At 39.0% G+C, this 21,570-nt stretch overlaps 1 protein-coding gene and 1 pseudogene across 4 annotated transcripts in view; one reads left to right on the forward strand and one right to left on the reverse strand.

The window, feature by feature from the left end:
- Window positions 1-21,570, forward strand: part of Ssh2 (slingshot protein phosphatase 2) — a 247,927-nt gene that overhangs the window by 108,423 nt on the left and 117,934 nt on the right. For all 4 annotated transcript variants that reach the window (XM_015996220.3, XM_076577578.1, XM_015996219.3 and 1 more), the window contains one exon: window positions 16-59. In XM_015996220.3, coding sequence (XP_015851706.1) covers window positions 16-59 — 44 coding nt within the window. The remainder of the gene's footprint in view (window positions 1-15; window positions 60-21,570) is intronic.
- LOC102918971 (PRELI domain-containing protein 1, mitochondrial pseudogene) lies at window positions 10,127-10,865 on the reverse strand (annotated as a pseudogene).

Here is a 21,570-nt window from a genome sequence, read left to right on the forward strand (position 1 = left end):
TTTCTGTTTATGCAGGAGGCCGACAGTGGGGAGGAGGAATGCCGGTCACAGCCCAGAAGGTATGTTTGTTCATTTTATCTTATGGCATTTATCTTCTCTCTAAATCTTTTTGAATCTTGCTGAATTAGTTTGTCCTAGTTTTACAAGATGCTCCATTGATACTTTAACAAAAGGGGGGGGACTGCTGCTTTGTGTAGTGACTCCCACTGTAAATCTCAGCACTCAGTAGGCTGAAACAGGATAATGAGCTTGAGGCCAGCCTGGGTGGGCTATGTAGCCAGACCCTGTCTCAAAAGCAAACAAACAGGACTGGAGAGATGGCTTAGCAGTTAAGAGTGCTTGTTGCTCTTCCTGAGGACACAAGTTCAATTTCTAGCACCCATAAGGCAGCTCACAACTACCTATAATTTCAGTTCCAGGCATCTAAAACCTTTTTCTGGTTTCTGTGGGCACCCAAACACATGTGGCACTCTCTCTCCCTCTCCCCTCTCCCCTCTCCCCTCTCCCCTCTCCCCTCTCCCCTCTCCCCTCTCCCCTCTCCCCCCCTCTCCCCACTCCTCCCCTCTCCCCTCTCCCCTCTCCCCTCTCCCCTCTCCTCTCTCTCTCTCTCTCTCTCTCTCTCTCTCTCTCTCTCTCTCTCTCTCTCTCTCTCTCTCTCTCTCTCTCACACACACACACACACACACACCAACAAATAAATCTTTTTTTTTTAATCTAGATAGGAGCATAAGAGATGACTCAGTGGTTAATATTATTGCTTGCTTTTGCATAGGACCCAGACTCAATTCCCAGAACTCATATGATGGCTCACAACTGTCTGTAACTCCAGTCCCAGGGAATCCAACACCTCTTTTGGCCTCTGAAAGCACCAGCCACTCACATGGTGCACAGACATACATGCAGACAAAACCCATGCACAATTTAAAAAATTTAATTTAAAAAATTATTTTTTAAAACTAGATAAAAGCTATTTTTAAAATGAATAAATGGAACTGCTTTAAGAATCCAGTTACTGCCAGGCGGCAGTGATGCACACCTTTATCCCAGCACTCGGGAGGCAGAGGCAGGCGGATCTCTGTGAGTTCGAGGCCAGCCTGGGCTACAGAGCAAGATCCAGGACAGGCACCAAAACTACACAGAGAAACCCTGTCTCGACAAACAAACAAAGAATCCAGTTACTAATTCAGAAAGATTTCAAATGGTTGATTGTTTTTCAATGATATGGAAGGCTAGTTTTGGCTCAGTTCTCACCAATTCTCTTGGGGATGGAGATGTAACTCAGTTGATGGAGTGCTTGCCTAGCATGCTCAAAATTCTGGGTTTGATTCCCTGAAACTGCATAAACCAGGCATTGGTGGTCTACACCTATAATTGAAGCTCTCAGGAAGTAGAGGTTCAAGGCATGCTTGGCTAAATAGCTAGTTTGAGGTTAGCCCATGCCACATAAGGAACCTCTGTCTGGAAAGTTCCAGCCATTATGTGTTTATATCCTCTAATGCCAATCAAATGTCGAGGCATTCTGGGTGATATATACAATGGATATAATAAGTATGCTTATTATAAAGACACGTACCAGCTAAAGGGAATTTTATCCAGCCATAAAGAATAAAATTACGTTACTTTTAGGAAAAAACGCATGAACTGAAAATCTTCATGTTAAGCCAAACAAGCTAGATACAGAAAGACTGTCTTGTGTTCTGCATGTGTGAAATCTAGATTTTAGAACTAAAATGTAGACGTAGAAGGAAGTGTGTCTGAGAAGAGGAAGGAAACAGGAGGGTGGAGCGGTGACGGAAGGAAGGAATGTGACCACAAAAGTCATTTACATGGCTGGACTATAATGATGAAGCCGATTGTCTTGTGCAGTTAGTGTATGCTAAGATAAATGGAAATAAAAAGTTTCAGGTATCTGTTACTGCTAATATACTATAACTTAAAATAAAACTGTAGTTCCTTTTCTCTAGTAACTGAGGTTATTGGCAACATTTTTCCTGTCGTGACTATCATATAAATTTTGGTTTAAAGCTTGATTTCTCACTTTCTTAGGGAAGATTTGGCAGTAAAATCTCATTTTGCATAAGGCTAAGAGATAGAAAGAAATTCAGTAGACATTTTACCAGAGCATTGTAAACATTGCTCTCATTAGAATTTTAAAAAGAATCCAAAGCATTCTTATCTTTCCTCATAGATCCAATCTAAAAATCTAAAGATCTCTGAGTATAAACTTGAGATTACTCAAGCTTTACATATTGTCTTGGAATTCACTGGAGTAATTTTTCTTCCAAAAGAATTACATAATTATAAAACAGTAAAACTCGAATATTATATTTACAACACTGAACTGTCAAGCCATGAAAAATCATAAAGACCTGTTTTAAAGTTACTAGTAATAATTTTTTAATATGACCACAAACCTCAGTTTACATGAAAAGGATAGTTGCACAAATAGGAAATGAAAGAAAAACCTAGTAGTCCACATTTAAAAATAATTTGCCATTCTAATTTCTTATCTTCAGTGTTGTTGCTAGTCTGTTTTTAAGTTTAATAGTCTTCATCTGACTCAAAGCAAAGAAACTTTCTTCCTTACAATTAAATGCTCTTGTAAAGGTTAAGTTTTGTGTCTTTGGCTACTGCAGATCACTCTGGTATTCTCTATCAATTACCATAAAATGAACCAGCCTTGAGTGCTTTCACTTGACATACCTCAACTCATCAGTCCGTAGACTCAAATGTGGTTTGTAGCAGGAAACTAAATAGTAAATTCCCTAGCTAGTGGAATAAAAGCCAGTTCCAAACTTTATTTTAATTTTAGTTTTTAAGATTTATTTTCTTTTATGTGTTTAAATTTTTTGTGCATGTATTTAGGTGTACCAGGTATGTGACTGGTACCCCATGGAAATCAGAAGTACCCTGTGGAGGTCAGAAGAAGGCATTGGATCCATTGAAAATGGAGTTACATACGGTTGTAAACCACCATGTGGATGCTGGGAACTGAACCCTAGTCCTTTGTAAAAGCAACAAGTGCTCTTAACCACTGCTTCATCTTTCCTGCCCCAATTTATTTTTTAATGCATTAATTATTTCAACCAAATGCATGTGTTAAGAAAACCATGAGTAGCTGAGCAGTGGTGGCACACAGCTTTAAGAGGTAGGTGGATCTGTCATGCTCTATTGTGTCTTGAATATACAGTGCTGGGACTAAAAATTGGGGTTTCATGAATGCTAGGCAATCACTCTCCCAACTGAGCTACTTGCTCAGTTCCCATCTCAACTCAGTGCACAAAATGTTACAAAATAAGGTTACAGGGGAGTCCAGCAGTGTTATAAAGTATGAAGGGATGAAAGAAAAACTATTTAGGAATCTGTTGCAGTAATTTAAGCAAATGGCTAATCCTCATCTGAGAGCAGCATGAGGACAGGAACTGTTTTGGTCCTTACAGCAATTAGCAGTTGGCACTTAGTAAATGATTACTGAATGAATAAGAATGGTGACATCTTTTCTATGAGTAATATACTTGAAAAAGAGAATTTTTGTGAGAAGATACACCAAGACATTCACTTTTGGGTATGTAAAACAGAGAGAAACATTTAAGTAGACAGAGCTTGATGATATCTATAGCATATAGGGCCTGTGGATGTAGCTAGTGGTAAAGTACTTGCCCAATAAATGCAAGGTATTGTATCCAGTCAGACACTCCTCTGGCATGTCCTTGTACACAACACAGTTTCACAATGATACTGTGTTAGTAATTCATTCAATTTGTGGCCAGTCTTTTCTTAAGACCTCTGATCTATACCTCATCATGCTTTCCTTATCTTGTATTTTCTCTTTACTTTTGAAATGCAACTTCACTTCATACCAGCCTATTTGGAGACATGACTTTTCTATGAATTTAATCATGACAATAAATGCACACACTGCCCATCTTTCATTTATAGAAACTACAGATGCATTTTCATCTGGATATGGTTCCAGTTAAAGATATATTAACCTAAAGAATGAGTATTATATTTAAATTTTGAAAGAGAGAAAAATAAGGGTAAGAAGAGTTTTCTTGTACCATGGCTGCTCCCAAGTAATTCTCAGAGTGTTAATATTAGTTATAAATTCTCAGTCAATAGCTTGGGCTTGTTACTAGCTAACTCTTACATTTAATTTAACCCATATTTCTTATCTACATTTTGCCACATGGCTTGGTACCTTTTCTCAGTACAGCATGCCCATCTTATTTCTCCCTGATGGCAATTCCCCACTCTGCCCTTCTTTCCCCCAGCACTCTCAATTTGGCTCTCCTGCCTAAATTTATCCTGTTCATCTATTGGTCAGTCAACTTGTTTCTTAAACCAACCATAGCAACATATATTCACACAGTGTAAAGGAATATTCCACAAAAAAAAATAGGACAAAGGAAAACTTACTGTAAATATGAGCTGGCAGTTTAATCCTAATCTTTTAATTTTTTTAAATTTTGAAATAATTTAATTAAGAAAAAGGTTATAAATATAGTACAAGGAACTTCTTCCTGAACACTTGAGATGCTTTGTCCACCTCTCTTTTCTGTTTTAGAAAACAGAGTGATGATATTAACTTTTTATAGATAAACCAAATATTTATTGTGCTTCTAACAGGAGAGATGATGGGTAGATTGGTAGGGATGGATGGGTGGATAGACAGATCTCCTATTAGAAGTAAAACAATCAGGCTGCAGTCCAGCTAATCCAACAATGGCTAGCTGTGATAGAAAGTCTAAGAATCCAGCAGTTGCTCAGTCCCACAAGGCTGGGTGTCCCAGCTGGTCTTCTGAATATGCTGGAATCCCAAAGAAGTAGACTCCAATGCCAGTGAAGGAATGGATGTGCTAGCAAGAGGAGGGCAAGCAGACAAAGAAGGAAACCTTCCTTCTTCCATTGTCCTCATATAGACTTCCAGCAGAAGGTGTGCCCCATATTAAAGGTGTGTCTTCCAGCCTCAAGATATGGATTAAAGGCATATGTCTTCACATCTCAAGATCTGGATCAAAAGTATGAGTCTTCCTACCTTAGAGGTCTGAACTAGAAGAGGATTCACCTACTTCAAACCAAGCAGAAAAGTCTCTCACAGGTGTGCCCTCCATTTCTGGATTGTAGTTCATTCCAGATATAATCAAGTTGACAACCAAGAATAGCAAAATGACCAAAAGCAAGTTGGAGAAGAAATGATTTATTTGGTTTACATTTCTATATTCCTAGTCCATCACTGAAGGAAGTCAGGACAGGAACTCAAACAGGGTGAAAACCTGAGAACAGGAGCTGATGCAGAGGCCATGGAGGGGTGTCACTTACTGGCTTGCTCCCGATGTCTTGTTCAGCCTGCTTTCTTATGGAACCCAGGACCAGCCCAGGGATGACCCCACCTACGTGGGCTGGGCCCTCCCACATCAATCACTAATTAAGGAAAATGCTGTACAGTCTTGCCTACAGCCCAATCTTATGGAGGCATTTTCTCAATTCGATTTCCCTCCTCTCAGATGACTAGCCTGTGTCAAGTTGACATAAAATTAGCCAGCACACTATCTAATTAGATAAGATTCCAAACCTACAAGTGTTGGGTTTTTTATGCATACAAAGAAGTCATCACAGAAAGTCTGCATGACCAGTAGTGTAAACAAAAGACAAATGAAAAGACCAGATTATAGTTCTATCTAACATCAGCCAGGTAAATTACATGGTCTTCATTTGTAAATGAGGACACCATCTGCACATCTATCCTCATAGGGTTTTTATGGGTTAAAATAAATATAGGAAAGTTTAATAAATAATAAGCACCCAACATCAAGTTGGAGATGTAAGATGATGATACTTTTACTATGTGCCTGAATTATTTTCCACTTCCATAAACTGGCATCCCAGTTCCTATAACTTTGTGCTGTGACTGAACCTTTTATTTCATCAGATACTAAGACCATTTACTAATAAAAAGCAAGAGAACAAATTGTGACACTTCAGATTCTAAAGCAGTAAATATTTAGTACAAATCTAACATTAAATTAGAAATGAAAACTTGTTTCTGGATCAGTAGGTCAAATCTGTTTTAGTCTAGGTTATTACCAAAAATGACAGCCATTGGATGCCTTTTGGAAAGTTTGCTTAAAAGAACTGATGGTGACTCATTCACTCAGTGGATATTTATTAGGAAAAGATCCATACATTTGATCTGTTACTACGATTCCACAGTCCTGAGGCAGAGGAACATATTAATAAACATACCCGCTAGACTGTTCTAGAGTTCAATTTTCACTGAGAATTTCCTCCAGCTAAGAAGCTATATGGAAAGAGAAAAAAAAAGGACCTGTTACTAATAACCTAATCCAGCCCTAAAACAACTGTTCATTGGATATACCGAACAAAGGTCAGGAAATTTAGAAACTCTTTGAAACACATAGGTGTTTGTAACCTACTTGTGTTTATAACAGCCCTCGCCTGCCAGTGCAGAAATTCTTACCTCATCCTCTCCCAGACCCTCTGCTTCCCTTTCACAGCACTTCCAGTGCTATTGTTACACATTCTACTTGGTCTTATTAAAATTGTGTGAGGTCAGGGACAGTCTCTGTCCTATTCATGATTATGTCCTTGAATTTGGACACTTAGAAGGTAAATTCCGTAGCTTCTCATCTATTTTCAGACTTTGGCAAAATAGGTTTTAAGCTTCTTTGAGAACCTTGCCTCAACAACATAATAAAAATATTTTGTAAGGAGAGACATAAAGTCAAAGTATTTATTCTTATGATGTTTCAGTCAATAGTTACTAGCATTATTCCTTCTTAAATTTTATTTATGTATTAGTTATTTTGAGACTAGATCTCTCTATGTAGCCCTGGCTATACTCGAAAACTCTATGTAGAACTCACAGAGATCCACCTGCCTCTGCCTACTGCTGAAATTAAAGGCATGTACTATCAAGCCCAGCCATTCCTTTTTTTAAAAAAGCTGATTATGGGGACTGGAGAGATAGCTCAGCAGTTAAAGAGTGCATACTATTCTTCCAGAACACCCAAGTTCAGTTTCCAACACTCACATCCAGCAAACAACCACCTATAACTCCAGCTCCAAGGGATCTGACTCTTTCTGGCCTCCTCAGGCCCCCTCATATGGCATTCACTTAAACACACACACACACACACACACACACACACACACACACACAAATAAGATAATAAAAATAAACCTTAAGATTTTTATTTTTATATATATATAATGTGGGTGTGAGTGTGCACATAGCATAGTGCACATGTAGAGGTCAGAGGACAACTTTGTGAACTCTCTCCTTCCACCTTTTATGTGGGTTACAGGGATGGAACTCAGGTTGTCAGCCTTGAGTAACATGTACTTTACCTGCTAAGCCATTTCACTTGCCCTGTATTATTTCTTTTCTTTTCTTTCTTTCTTTTTTTTTTTTGTTTTTTGTGTTTTGTTTTGTTTTGTTTTGTTCTGAGACAGGGTTTCTCTGTGAAGCCCTGGCTGTCCTGGAACTCACTCTGTAGACCACGGTGGCCTCAAACTCACAGAGATCTGCCTGTCTCTACCTCCCGAGTGTTGGGATGAAAGGCATGTGCCACCACCACCCGGCTATTATTTCTTTTTGTAATTATAAAAGGAATTCTTCCAAAACTATTGATGTCTACAAAAACATATCTTTGCATTACATAGTTTGCAAATCTTCCAACAACCTCACTTGAATCATAATCCTCCTGCCTCTATCTCCTAAATGCTGCAATTTTAGGCATATGCCACCGTGAACTTTGACACTCTTTATAAAGGGGCCTGAAACAATGTTTTAACCTGGCACCATGGAGTAATGATAGGAAAAGGAGCAACATCCTGCAAGTACAAATGTATAAGAATTATACTGTTTTTAGAGAATGTGGAGTATTTGGTGGGCTGTTTCTTCATCTGCCTCATCTTTCTCTCTGGCTTTATTATAAGTTATATTTTATATGTAACTATATATGCCCTACCATAACACAATACCTTTGAGTGAAGAGTTGGCACTCAATTTCATACAATCTTGTTTACCTAAATGTAAAGTATAAAAGAAAATATATATGTGTCTGAATACAAATTCATGTTTCAAATAATCTTTGAAAGCCCTGTTTTGAAGGTTCAATATAATAAATTCAAATTCTATGTTCTAGATATCCCTTTTTATTACTATAGGATTGTTTTGTAAGTTCTCTCATGTCTGTATGAAAATATAAGCAGCATTAGATAGATAGATAGATAGATAGATAGATAGATAGATAGATAGATAGATAGAGAGAGATAGATATGATTAATGCTTTAGTTTGTCAGTCTAAAGCTGACCTTCCTTTTTCCTTTAGGTTAAAAGAGGGAAGAGGTCTTTAGGAAAACATGATTACCTTTTGTTTCTGATTTTCTGTTTTTAAATTTTGAATTCTTGTGGCATTAAGAGCTTAGCGTTTGTATATACCTATCATTCTGACACTGTTGCCCAGTGTGGTGGTTTTCATGAGAATGTCCTCCACACTTTCAGAGGTTTGAATATTTAGTCCTTAGTAGCACTGTTTTGGTGGGATTAGGAGGTGTGGCTTTGCTGGAGGAAGTCAATCACTGGAGGCCAGCGCTGAGGTTTAAAAGCCTCCTCCATTCCCAGGGCAATCTCTACTTCCAGATTGCAGTTCAAGATATGAGCCCTCAGATTCTGCTGCAGCCCCAATGTCTGCTGCTTGTTGCCACTGGTGCTTGCCATCTTATCCCTCTGAAACTATTAAGCCTAATAAACCCTTCCTTCTATAAGTTGGTCATGGGTTTTATCACAGAAACAGAAGAGTAACTAATATACCCATGATAATCCATTATCAATATGAAACTTCAATGGTGAAGAAGCTACAGAAAAATCAGGTGCCTTTATATAGTCTGGGAAAAACAGAGTAAAGTAAGTGTGTGTGTGTGTGTGTGTGTGTGTGTGTGTGTGTGTGTGTGTGTGTGTACATGCACGCATGAATGCACATCAGATCCCCTGCAACTGGAGTTACAGGGAGTTGTAGGCTGGGAACCAAACTTAGGTCCTCTGCAAGAGCAGTACATGTTCTTAACTGCTGAGATATTTTCGCTGTAGCCCTTAAGGTTCCTTTAAGCAGGGATTGTATTTTACAAAGAAAGCTTAATTTCTAGCACAAATATAAAATACCTGTATGCTTTTGCTTCTTTTTTTTTCTAAGAGATGAAATGTCTTCTTAAAAGAATTAATTTTTGCCAGGTGCACTTCTTTGATCCCAGCACTCAGGAGGCAGAAACAGGTCGAACTCTGTGAGTTTGAGACCAGCCTGGCTTACATACCGTGTCCCAGGCCAGCCAGGGCTACATAGTAAAATCCTGTTTCAAAAAACAAAAGCCAGACAGTGGTGGCGCATGCCTTTAATCCCAGCACTCAGGAGGCAGAGGCAGGAGGATCTCAGTGAATTCAAGCTCAGCCTGGTCTACAGAGCAAGTTCCAGGACAGCCAGGGCTACACAGAGAAACCCTGTCTCAAAAAACCAAAGAGAGAGAGAATATTGTGTTGAGAAGAAATGGCTCAGCAATTAAGAGCACTTGCTGCTCTCCCAGTGGACCAGAGTTTGGTTCCCATTACCCAAAACAGGAGACTCACAACTTTCCATAACTCTAGAGAATTCAGTGCCTCTAGCTTCTGCAAGTACCTGCATTTATGTGCACATACCCACATGCAGGCACACAGCTATACATAATTTAAAATAATAAAAATAAATCTTATAAAAATTGTGTTGAGGCAATAATAGCTCTCATTTCCCAAGGTGAAATTACTATTTTAACCCAACACAATCTCTTTCTTTGAAAGTATTCTTTCTGTTTGTTTGTTTGTTTGTTTTTCTGGGGCCAATCAAATCAAGTGCCTGTTATGTGCTAAATATTGTTCAGAGAATAAAACAAGGAGCCCTGCCCTCGTGGAGCGTACAGTCTATCATGTATGACCACTTCACGTGCACACTGATTTGACCCTTTCTGCCCAACGGCGTAAAAGGAGGCTGGGCTCAGGAGACACTGAGCCAGGTGTACTGCAGATGCGGACCAGGACACCGCCCTACCCCACCACCCAGACAGCAGAGAGGGCTGGAGGTGGATTTTTAATAATCAAGTACACTGAGGAGAAGGAGAGGGAGCTACACCAGCTGCTGCTGCTGCTGCTTGGTGGCAGCCTTGTTGGCCAGGTCCTTGGCCTTCTCTGTAGCTGCCAGTGCTGTCTCCTTGGCTTTCTCATTGGCTTCTTTGGCTGTCTCAACAAGTGTTTTGGAAGGGGCCTCACCTTGTAGCTTGGCCAAGATGTACTCAAAGCCCTTCATTGTCTTGGTCACATTGCTTTTGAACCAGGCAAGACCAAACTCCTGGACAGCTCTAGAGACGCCAAATAAGCTAGAGGAGACCCAGGCTTCCCGACAGATTTTGGTCCAGCCGCTGTTGTCGGGGTTCACACAGTAAACACAGCGTTCCTCCACCACCATCAGCCGGGCGTGGTTGATGTTCCTTCCAGGTGAAGGTGGTCATGGTCTGATTCTGTGGGTCCACAATAGAGTCCTCCAGGATGTACACCGAGTGAGCAACGTTGGCAGCAAACAGTCGCTCTGCCCAACGTGGCATCCTATTGGTCTTGGTCAGGAGTCTCCGGGACAGCAGCTTCTCTGGTCGGGGGTCACCTCCCAGTGCACTATGTCTTCCGTTAAGACATGTTTGCTATAGGCATTCGGGTACCGTTGCCAGAAGGCAGTGAACACTTGGTCCCAGGAACTTCGGAGCATGCTCTGGCCCAGGAAATACTTCACCATCGTCCTGACCCGGGCGGGCTCGGCACCCGTGCAGCATCAGGGTGAAGAGCCTGGGGTGGGGGAGCACGTATCTCGGTGCACGCCAGCCAGGCTCTCAGTTCAGTCACCGCTGCGCCGCGCCCAGGTCCCTACCGCCGCCATGAGGGACTCTCTTGTTTGCTTTATTTTGGAGGTTTTTCTTTTTGTTTTTTTATTTTTGGAGACAAGGTCTTGCTGTGTAGCTCTGAGTGGCCTGGAATTTTTCTTGTAAACAGGCTGACCTCAAATTCCCAATGATCTTCTTGATTCTGTTTCCTAAATGCTGCGATTACAAGCATATGCCACCATAACCTGCAACAACTTTTTGAAAGCCTGGGTGCTGTAACAGCATTCAACCTTGGTTTTCTCTAAATGTGTTACTTTATCTATGAAAATTCCAATTGCAAAATGTAATTACTATTCAATTAGATTGCTTAAGGGTAAAGTATTTTATAAACAAATAATAAATAATATAATTCCAGGCGATGTGGTACCTTTAAGATGCAACTAAAACAGAAATGCTCCTTTGGTTTCTTAAGGTGTAGATAGTAAACAAATGTGAAAATGTTTAAAAATAGTAGAATATTGTTACACAAATGATTTATTTATAATTCCCATCTCACTGTTTTAATCATCCCTTATTAATCCTTCTAAGTTATTGCAGTTGAGTACTGTGGTACAAGCTGACAAAAAGAACATGGCCAAAGTCAGTTGCCTTTAATCCCAGCACTCAGAAGACAGAGGCAGGCAGATCTCTGTGAGTGGGGGCCAGCCTGGTCTACAGAGTGAGGTAGTTTGACAGCTCCACAGGGAAACCCTATCAAAAGAAAAAGAAAAAAGAACAAGGCCCAAGGCATTTGTTATTGATAAAAACCAAACAAACTCACTTTGTACTACACAAGCAATAAATGAAGCACTTATTAGGGATGCTCAGGAACCATAAACAATTTTCCAGTGTTAGGTTTTATCATTATCATGAATTTTCAAAAGAAAAAAAGCTAGTGAAATAAAAGATGGAATAACTGCTTTCTAAGAAATAACTGTGAAGATAAATCTTGAAGGAACTAGGCTTTTCTCTTTTTGTTTATTAAATAACATAAGGCAAGAGCTCAAACAGCAATTAAACTATCAAACCTAATTGTTGTTTTCCAATAGCATACTAGTTCCTTAAATATCTGAAACCAGCTAATACCCTTTCTCACTAAGACTTTTAGACAAACTAGGAAATGGAAGTGGTTTTCCCCTAGTATTTTTGTTTGCTTTGAGAGTGAGCCCCACCCTGCAGCACAGGGTAGCTTGAACTCGTGGTTATCTTCCTGCCTCTGCCTCCCTAGCAGTGGGGTTGTAGATGTCTAGTGCTTATTCCCAGTTCACTTATCCAGCATATTGTTTGAAATTTTTAAAACATGCAAACAAATTAGATTAATTATACAGCAAATACCCAAATACAACCTGAAGTTTCTACATTTGATATTTGCTGTATTGGATTGTTTACCTACCTATCCATCTGTGAACTACAAGGGGGGTTTGGTTTTTTAATATATTTATTTCTTTATTGTGTAATTGTAGCATGTTGGGAGGACATGAGAGTGCCACAGCATGCTGTGGAAATCAGAGAACAACTTGCAGTAGTCAGTTTTCTCCTCCAAACGTGGGAGTCCTGGGAAATAAACTCAGATCACAAGGTGGACAACCATCACTTTTACCCAATGAGCCATCTTGTTGGCCCCCCCCCTTCTGGATTAGAAGTTTTTTTTTTTTTTTTTTTTTTTGGTTTTTTTCGAGACAGGGTTTCTCTGTGTAGCTCTGCGCCTTTCCTGGAGCTCACTTGGTAGCCCAGGCTGGCCTCGAACTCACAGAGATCCGCCTGGCTCTGCCTCCCGAGTGCTGGGATTAAAGGCGTGCGCCACCACGCCCGGCTTGGATTAGAAGTTTTTAAGCAAAAAAGATACTTTAGTTTGTATTTCAATATGTATTTTATATGTCAATCTAAAGAAAACTAAAAAAAAATTATTTAGGCTGGGCGGTGGTGGCGCACACCTTTAATCCCAGCTCTCGTGAGGCAGAGGCAGGAGGATCTCTGTGAGTTCAAGGCCAGCCTGGTCTACAGAGTGTGAGATCCAAGACAGGCACCAGAGCTACACAGAGAAACACTGTCTCGGACAAAAAAAAAAAAAAAACCACTTATTTAGATACTTTATATAAGCACCAAATTCAATAGTATAATTAGTTAGAAAGAAAAGGATCAATGAGTTCAGAAAAGCTTATCAGAGCCTTTGAATATTTCATCTCAAAATCTAAAGAGTAAAGTGTTAAAAAAAAACATACCTCTTGAGTATCTGGCTAGTATACAAACAGATATGTGTATGAAATATTTCACAGTTAAAAGTGAATGGAAAGATTTGCTACTTAGTCTTCCTCCCCCTTGTAAATTATATTGTACTTCACTTAAGGTCCATGGGCCAGCTGGCCTTCCAGCTGAGGTGGATGAATAGAACCTGACAAAAGGTATCTTTTCTCAATTAGCTGATATAAAAATGACCAATTTCTAGCAAGGATTAAGGAACATAAACCATTTACTCCTTGGCTTTGCCTAACTTAAGAATAATATGATGACCAGCATTGTGGTTAAGTTCTTTGAACATAGGAGACATGACTGTTAAAAAGTGCATCACTGTGTAAGTGTGTGATTTTTGCATGTCCACCTGATTTCAGAGTGGAGGACGCAGCAAGTGAAATGCCCTCAGGGAAGCTGATAGGCAGCGGTGGCTCCGATAAAGATGCTGCCTGCCAGGGGTGGAAACCCGACCGTCCTAAACAAACTGCACAGCACCACACTGCTGGGAAAGGCTGATCAGTCCTGCTGCAATGTGAACTTTGGGCTCCTGAAAGTCTAGGGCAGGCTTGAAAATAGAAATAAAGCCCTTGCCTACTGGGATGTATTCCAGGCCTTTTCCAGAATTATCTGTATAAAAAGTCATCAACCTAAACAGCAAAAGGGTAAGGAATGAAGCAGTGGAAGGTGAAAAGGGATTTTAGGTGCTACGCATTGTGAAAGTTAAACTCCCAAAGCCAAGGACCTCAGTAATTAATGTATGGGTTCCTTGGGAATGTTTGTCTGTAGAGCCTAGTGTGTAACTGTAAAAAAAGACAGCTTCAAGAGAGATACAGTGGCCTGTGGTATAAAGGATCAGTCATCCAACCAGAAGGTGCACTGGGCTACTCTGTATTCAGTAAGATACATAGACAACAATTAGAAGATTCAGATCCATTTCATATCTTATCACATGTGACTGCAGTTTATATTATGTGGAATATAATGAATAAGACCTTGAGCAACATAAGGAAGTTTTTATTTGCCTTTTTTTTTCTTTTTTCTTTTTTTTTTTTTTTTTGTGAGACAAGTCTTGCTATGTAGCTTTGGCTGGTCTAGAACTCAATATATACTCCAGGCTGACCTCTAACTAAAAAAGGTCTGCCTGCCTCTGCCTCTTCCTGAGTGCTAGTATTAAAGGCATGCACCACCACATCTGGCCTAAATTTTTTAAAATTATTTTTATATATATGTATGGGTATTTTGCCTACATATATGTCTGTGCACCACATACATGTCTGGTGCCCAAGGAGGCCAGAAGAGGGCATTGGGTTTCCTGGAAATGGAGTTCCAGGACAGTTGTGATCCACAATACAACAGCTGGAAACTGAACCTGGGTCCTCTGCAAAAGGACCTCTTAACCTCTTAACTATTAATGTATCTCTCTAGCCCCTCATGTTTTGCTTTTTGAGACAGTCTAGCTGTGTAAACCCAAGCTGGCATCAAACTCACAACCCTCCTACTCAGATGCCAGAGTGCTGAGGTAGCGGATGTGAACTGCTGTGCCCATCTTGAATAACACAGCTTTAAATTCTAAAGGAGTGACAAACTTCTAATGCCACCCAATAAACCTCAGATTGATCACTGGACCTAACTTGAAGACTTACTTTCATCCCTAGCTCAGGTATCTACTATATAAGTTTGGGTGCTTCTAGGCCTTCTAGGCCTCAAGTTCCTTCATCTCTAAAGTAAAGCTGATGATAATTAGCTCTCCTTACCTAATACAAATCCAGTGATTAAAAACCTTTATGCTAGGCACTTTGCATTCTTGCATGTAAATCATGCTGGTACATTCCTATAAGCCCAGCACTTAGGAGGTGGAGGCAGAAACATCAGAAGTCCAAGGTCATTTTCAGCTGCATAGAAAGTTTGAAGCCAACCTGGAGTATATGAAACACTGTTTCAAAACATCAAAAAGAATCCAGTGAAGGTTTGTAACTATTGGAGGAATTGAGAGATGAAATAGGCCTCAAAAAATGTATTATACATGGATAACTTGAAGGTCTAGATGAAAGTGATCTTGGACTGGAAACAGTTTGAACACTGAAAATGATAAGGCTTGAAGACAGGAAAGAACAGAAAACAACAAATTAGCTGGATATGGTGGCACAGGCCAAAATCCTAGTGCTCAGGAGGTTGAGACAGGAAGATGCTGAGTTAGGGTCTAACCCATACAAAGACCTGTCTTTAAAAACAAACAGACAAATCCAGACCAGCAAATGGCTCAGCAGGTAAGGGGACTTTTTGTCAATACTGACAATCTAAGTTCAGATCCTAGGATCCACATGGTGGAAGGAAAGAACCTCTCCCATGTGTTGTCCTCTGATCTCCATGCACACACCATGGCACCATCTCCCCCTTCCTCCCCACGCCAATAAATAAATAAACACATAAATAAATAAATAAATTTTTTTAAAGAAAAGCAAGTGATCGGGAGAGAAACAAGTTCTGAAGCCAGGATGACTAGCTGAGTTTGAAACAGTGCTGTGGGAACTGGAGAGATGGCTCAGCAATTTATAGTATTTGTAGCATCCACATGGTGGATCACAACTATTCTAGGGAATCCAATGGCACCTTCTTCTGATCTCCAAGGACACTGCAGTGGTTTGAATAAAAATGCCCCATAGGCCCTTAGAGAGTGGCACTATTAGGAGGTGTGACCTTGTTGGACTAGGTGTGGTGGTGTTGGAGGAAGTGTGTCACTGGGGATGGGCTTTGAGGTCTCAGATGCTCAAGCCTGGCCAGTGTATCATTCTTTCTTCCTGCTGCCTGCTGATCCTGATGTAGAACTCTCAGCTACCTCTCCAGCATGAGGTCTATCTGCACACCACCATGCTTCCCACCATGACAATAATAGAGCAAACCTCTGAACTGTAAGCTAGCCCCAAGTAAATGTTTTCCTTTATCAGAGTTGCCATGGTCATGGTGTCTCTTCACAGCAATAGAAACCCTAACTAAGACTGATAACAAGCACCAAGTGATGCACAGACAGATATACACATCCAGGCAAAATGTTCATACACACACAATGAAATAATACTGATGTGTACTTATTATTTAACCTTTCTGAAGCTCATAAAGATAATTCAATAAGAGCTATTTTGAGAATTGAGATAATACAGCTAAACTTTTTAATAAAATTAGATGTATTTTGTGTGTTTAAGTTTTTGCCTGAGCCTATGTATGTGCACCACCACAATTGTGCCTTGTGCTCACAGAGCTAGAAGAGGGCACAGAATCCCCTGAAACAAGAGTTATGGATAGTTAAGAGCTGTCATGTAGGTACTGGGAACCAAACCAGAGTCTTCTGCAAGAGCAACAGGTGATTTAAACTGCTGAGCCACCTCTGCAGCTCCAATGCATGTAAATTTTTAATAAAGCACACTGGATGTCAGTTCAGTAAGTATCAGCCTATCAATTATTATTTTCTTCTTTCAAGATCTTCTACTCTCCAATTCATTACTCCCAAATTCACTTCCAGTTTTTCTCTGTCTCACTCCATCCTACTACACTCTTAATCTTAGGTTATAATTGACTCATTCACCTATATTATATAGCATAAGAGTTAGAATTGATTGTATTTTAAATTATCTTTTTTAAAAAAGATTTATTTTTATTTTGCATGTATGAGTGTTTGCTTGCATGTATGTATGCCTGGTGCCCAAGGAAGCCAGAAGATAATGTTAGATCCCCTGGAACTGGAATTACAGATGGTTGTGAGCCTCCACATGGGTGCTGGGAACTGAACCTGGGTATTCAACAAGAGCAGCAAGTGCTCTTAACTGCTGAGCCATCTCCCCAGCCCCATTTAAAAATATCTTATAAATTTATATTATCTTTAAGGTAGTTTAAATTGTGAGGAAGAACATGCTATGATGAATACAGTAGAGTTACAGAAAATTAGGGATGGATATGATCATATTTCATTGTATACATGTATGAAATTCTCAAAAAATAAAATTATAATAAAAATGCATTGTAGTTATTTAATTATAGTCTAAATAATTCTTTGGAATCAATTATCCATGATAAAGTTCCTAACAGTGTTTTCTCTTTATAATCTTGTATTTTTTTTCTAGTTTCATTTGATGGCCTATTTACTTTTCTAATGCATCACACAATCCTGATGTATTTAGTATCAGAATTACATACGCTGGCTTTGTTTTTTTAAATGTGGTTTCTGAGGATCAAATTTAGGTCCTCGTGCTTGGAAGACAAACTGACAGAACAATCTCCTCAGTGCTCAACATATTTTGTTTGAATGTAATAGGCAGACTATGGCACAGAAGACCATCTTGGGCCTTAAGTTAGTTTAATAGATCATGGGTAGGAGAGAATAAAGATTCCATGGGGAAAACCCTTTACTGAGGTCAGTTAATTAATATCTACCATATCTTAAGATATTGAAAACATATTTAACTAAGTTCAGTTCCACCTCTAAGTATCCATGCAACAAATATGCATGAACAAAATTTTGAAGAAGTGCAAAGTCTACCATCTGTAAGGCCCTGGGTTAATCCCCAGTAACAACTAACTCTCCTTTCCCTCCAAGTGTAAAAGCATGTTCCTTGATAAAAACTGGAAACAAATGTCTCTCAGCAGAGAATAATTTAAACAAATTATATATGGTCATGCAATATACTCCTTTAAAAGAATTAAGCAGGCCAGGTGTGGTGGAGCACACCTTTAGTCCTGGCACGGAGGCAAAGACAGACTGATCTCTTGAGTTAGAGACCAGCCTAGTCTACATAATGAGTTCCAGGACAGCCAGGGCTATGTAGAGTGTCCCTGTCTCTAAAAAAAAATAAATAAATAAAGAATTAGGTAGATTTATATAATCATGGGAAGGTACACAAGATATGATGATAAACAGTGACAAGAAGCAAAATAAAACATATCATACCATTGTGTATGTGCATTTATCATGTAAACATACTAAAGGGCAGCTACATTCGTATTTGCATATGTGAAGAAATTTTCTGAAACTAATTCTAATTTCCTAAGAGTGACATGAGATTAGAAAAATGATGTTTCTTTTACCTTTCTGAATTCTTGGGGCTGGGAGTAACACTTACCATGTATTACTATGTCTTTTAAGAAGTTTGAAAAAGAGAATGAAGAAATAGAATAGGGACTAAATAGTTAATGTTTTGTGAGGTGTGTTGAATGTGAAAAGTGATCCATAAATGCCTATTATTTTTATAAACAATGGAAGTGTCAGGCTTGTGTAACCTGAAGAAAGCAGTATTGCAGCATGTCCTTGTACAGGAGCATATGGTGGCTAAGACCAGGGGGGTGGATGCTTTAGAGATCTTTTCTCTGGTGTTGATATGCAGATCTTCTCAGTGTTCCACACTGCTCTTGTGTGGGAAGTTCTATGTAAATCATTATAAAGGCTCAGTGACATTGTTCAACTCAAGTGTTTAAAACTATTGTCAGGTTTTAAAACTAAATACCCACAAAACATGATTGCTTTTCAGAGCTATTGTTAACATTTTGGTGTTTTGTATTGTTTGAAGAGTGTCTTTGACTAAGTGTATTAAGATAGCTCTCTTAGTCCTGTGTGGACAACAGATCTGAAACTGGGAGTATTATCTCGAGAGTTTCGTCCTGGCATTTTACAGATTAACAAGAGACTGTAGGTTGTGTTACTCCAGGTAGGAAGATTTTTGTTTTGTATCTTTTTAAGTGTTGGTTTTCTTCCCTTTGTCACTCAAGGGATTAATTTACTATTTATTTCTCTAGACCAAGCCCTTAGAGAAAACATAAAAACACAGGTAGGCCCTCTGCTTAGTATAATCATTTTTTCTTATGAACAGGTATACAACAAGAATACAGTTATATAACTTAATGCTATTATTTGAAAGTTTAAAAAATTAGATAAATCAAGCAAACATTGCAGATATCAGATGATTATAGACTGTAATAGTTAGTATGACTAATTACCTGTAAGCCATAACAGTGAAACTTCCTAAATGAAATGATGAAACATAGAGATGTTTGTATGTATTTCAGTTTTCATTCATTTCATCAACTTTTAGATAATAAAACACATACAAGTTAGCTTTCTGTTACTGGAAACTGAATGACCACTTTATGATAATAAAAACTTGTCCACACAATATTTTTGTCTGTGTATCTTAAAAAGAAAAAAATTAATTTTTTTCTGTATGTACATGTGCACAGAGATGAGAGACAACTTTCAAGAATTAGTGCTCACCTCATACCATGTGTGACTGAACTCTGGTCAGGAGCCTTGGCAGCAACTGCCCTGAACCACTGAGCCATTTCACTGGCCCTAGAACTTTCTTTCTTTTTTTAGACAGGATCTCACTGTATAGCCCTGGCTGGCCTGGAACTTGCTATGTAGACCAGGCTGGCCTTAAACTTACAGAGATTCTCCTGCCCCAGTGCTGGGATTAAACATGTATGCCACCATGCCCAGACCTAGAACTTATACTAAAGTCATTACCACTTTTTAATGTTTATGGAAAAAAAACAAAGAAAATCATGGTACATAGTGGGCCTTACCTTTATATACCAGACATTAAAGCCAAAGTGTAGATCTTTGCATTAGGTATTCTTTTAAAATATAGATACTATTTTAATTAATCCCCAAAATAAATTCACAAATTAAATGCTGATACTGTCACCTTAACTCAGTTTATTAATTCTAAAACCAAAGTTTTTAACTGCCAGTCTCTATTGATCTGAACTAGATGACTATCTTAAGTGGATTAAATATATTTCATATTTCAGAGTCTTTTTTTCCATTTGTTTGCTTGCTTGTTTTTTCAGTTACAATTATTTTTTGTGTGTGCACGAATGTATGTGTGCATGTATGCATATGTATGGGCATACCACAGCACCACAGTGCCAATGTTGAGGTTAGAGGATAATCTGTGGAAGACATTTCTCTTCTGCCATGTGGGTCCCAGGGATTGAATTCAGGTTGTCATGTTTACTGAGCCATCTCACTGGCCCTGCTTGCTTATTTGAGATAAGAGTTCTATAATACAGGCTAACCTTGAACTTGTGATCCTGCTGCTCTAGCCTCCCAAGTGTTAGGATACAGTAGGCATACACTACCACACCTGGCACCTCAGGACGTTTAGTTAGGATGAGAATAGTTTCTCTAAGATTTTCAACTCTCAGAACAAATTTGAAAATTTTTTAAAGGTCTTATTATATCATTTTACAGATGAATTAAGTGACTTGATCAGTCTTAGTTTGTTAAGTGACCATTAGAACTAGAATTTATGCCCTCTGAGATGTTTCTGGCCCATTAAATTTGCAATTAATACAAATGATCTTCAGAGCAGCAAAAGCATGTCTCCATCCTTCAGTCCCACTGCATTCACCTCCAGGTCTAGCATGCTTTCAAGTGAGCATGCAAGTCTCCAGGGTTCACTGTTATAAGTATTGTACCTTAGTGGGAGAAATGTGGACACGTAGTCATAAAAGTACTTTATGGGACAGTACAAGGGATAGCTGTTACTTTAATTTGTTTAATGCTATGAACACTTTGAACCTTTGAAAATATATGTCACAAATTACATGACAAAACTCATTCTTCATCTTCTAACTCAAGTAAAAAGAAGTAAGTTAGTTTTTTTCCACAGGCTTGGTGAAGTTAAAAACAACCAGGAAAACAGAAAGCCCCCCTAACTTGATACAGAGTATGAAACTAGCTTAGCGAATTTCATGCTCTTCAGTCTAATTGAGAATCATTTTTTTAATTCCTTTAATTTTCTTAGGTTTAGAGAGCTTGGTCTCTAGAGCCATTTTCTAACTGTGGAGAGAATAAAGGATTAAATTGTACAGAAACTAAATTGATTGACATTTTGACACTACAGACTTAAAAGAAAAATTTGTTCATCTTTTAAAAACAGACAGTAGCCAAGTGGTGGTGGTGCACGCCTTTAATCCCAGCACTCGGGAGGGAGAGGCAGGCAGATCTCTGAGTTCGAGGCCAGCCTGGGCTACCGAGTGACTTCTAGAAAAGGCGCAAAGCTATACAGAGAAACCCTGTCTCAGGGGGGAAAAAACAACAACAACAAAAACAGACAGTAGCAGAAATTTTTTCTTAAAGTTTTCCCAGTTTAAAATGATAATTTGACTAACTGGGTGATGGTGGCCAGTCATGGTGGTACATCCCCTGAGTTCGAGGCCAGCCTGGTCTACAGAATGAGTTCCAGGAAAGCCAGGACTGTTACACAGAGAAACCCTGCCTTAAAAAAAATAAAAATAAAAATAAAAAATCCTTGACTTTTTCTCTTTAAAAAAAAAAAATCAAGAAATGTGTCCTAGCAACTTTCCAAATTTCCCATGTTACTGTTCAAA

This window comes from Peromyscus maniculatus, chromosome 8 (genome assembly GCF_049852395.1).
Source record: "Peromyscus maniculatus bairdii isolate BWxNUB_F1_BW_parent chromosome 8, HU_Pman_BW_mat_3.1, whole genome shotgun sequence".
Taxonomy (NCBI): Eukaryota; Metazoa; Chordata; class Mammalia; order Rodentia; family Cricetidae; genus Peromyscus; species Peromyscus maniculatus.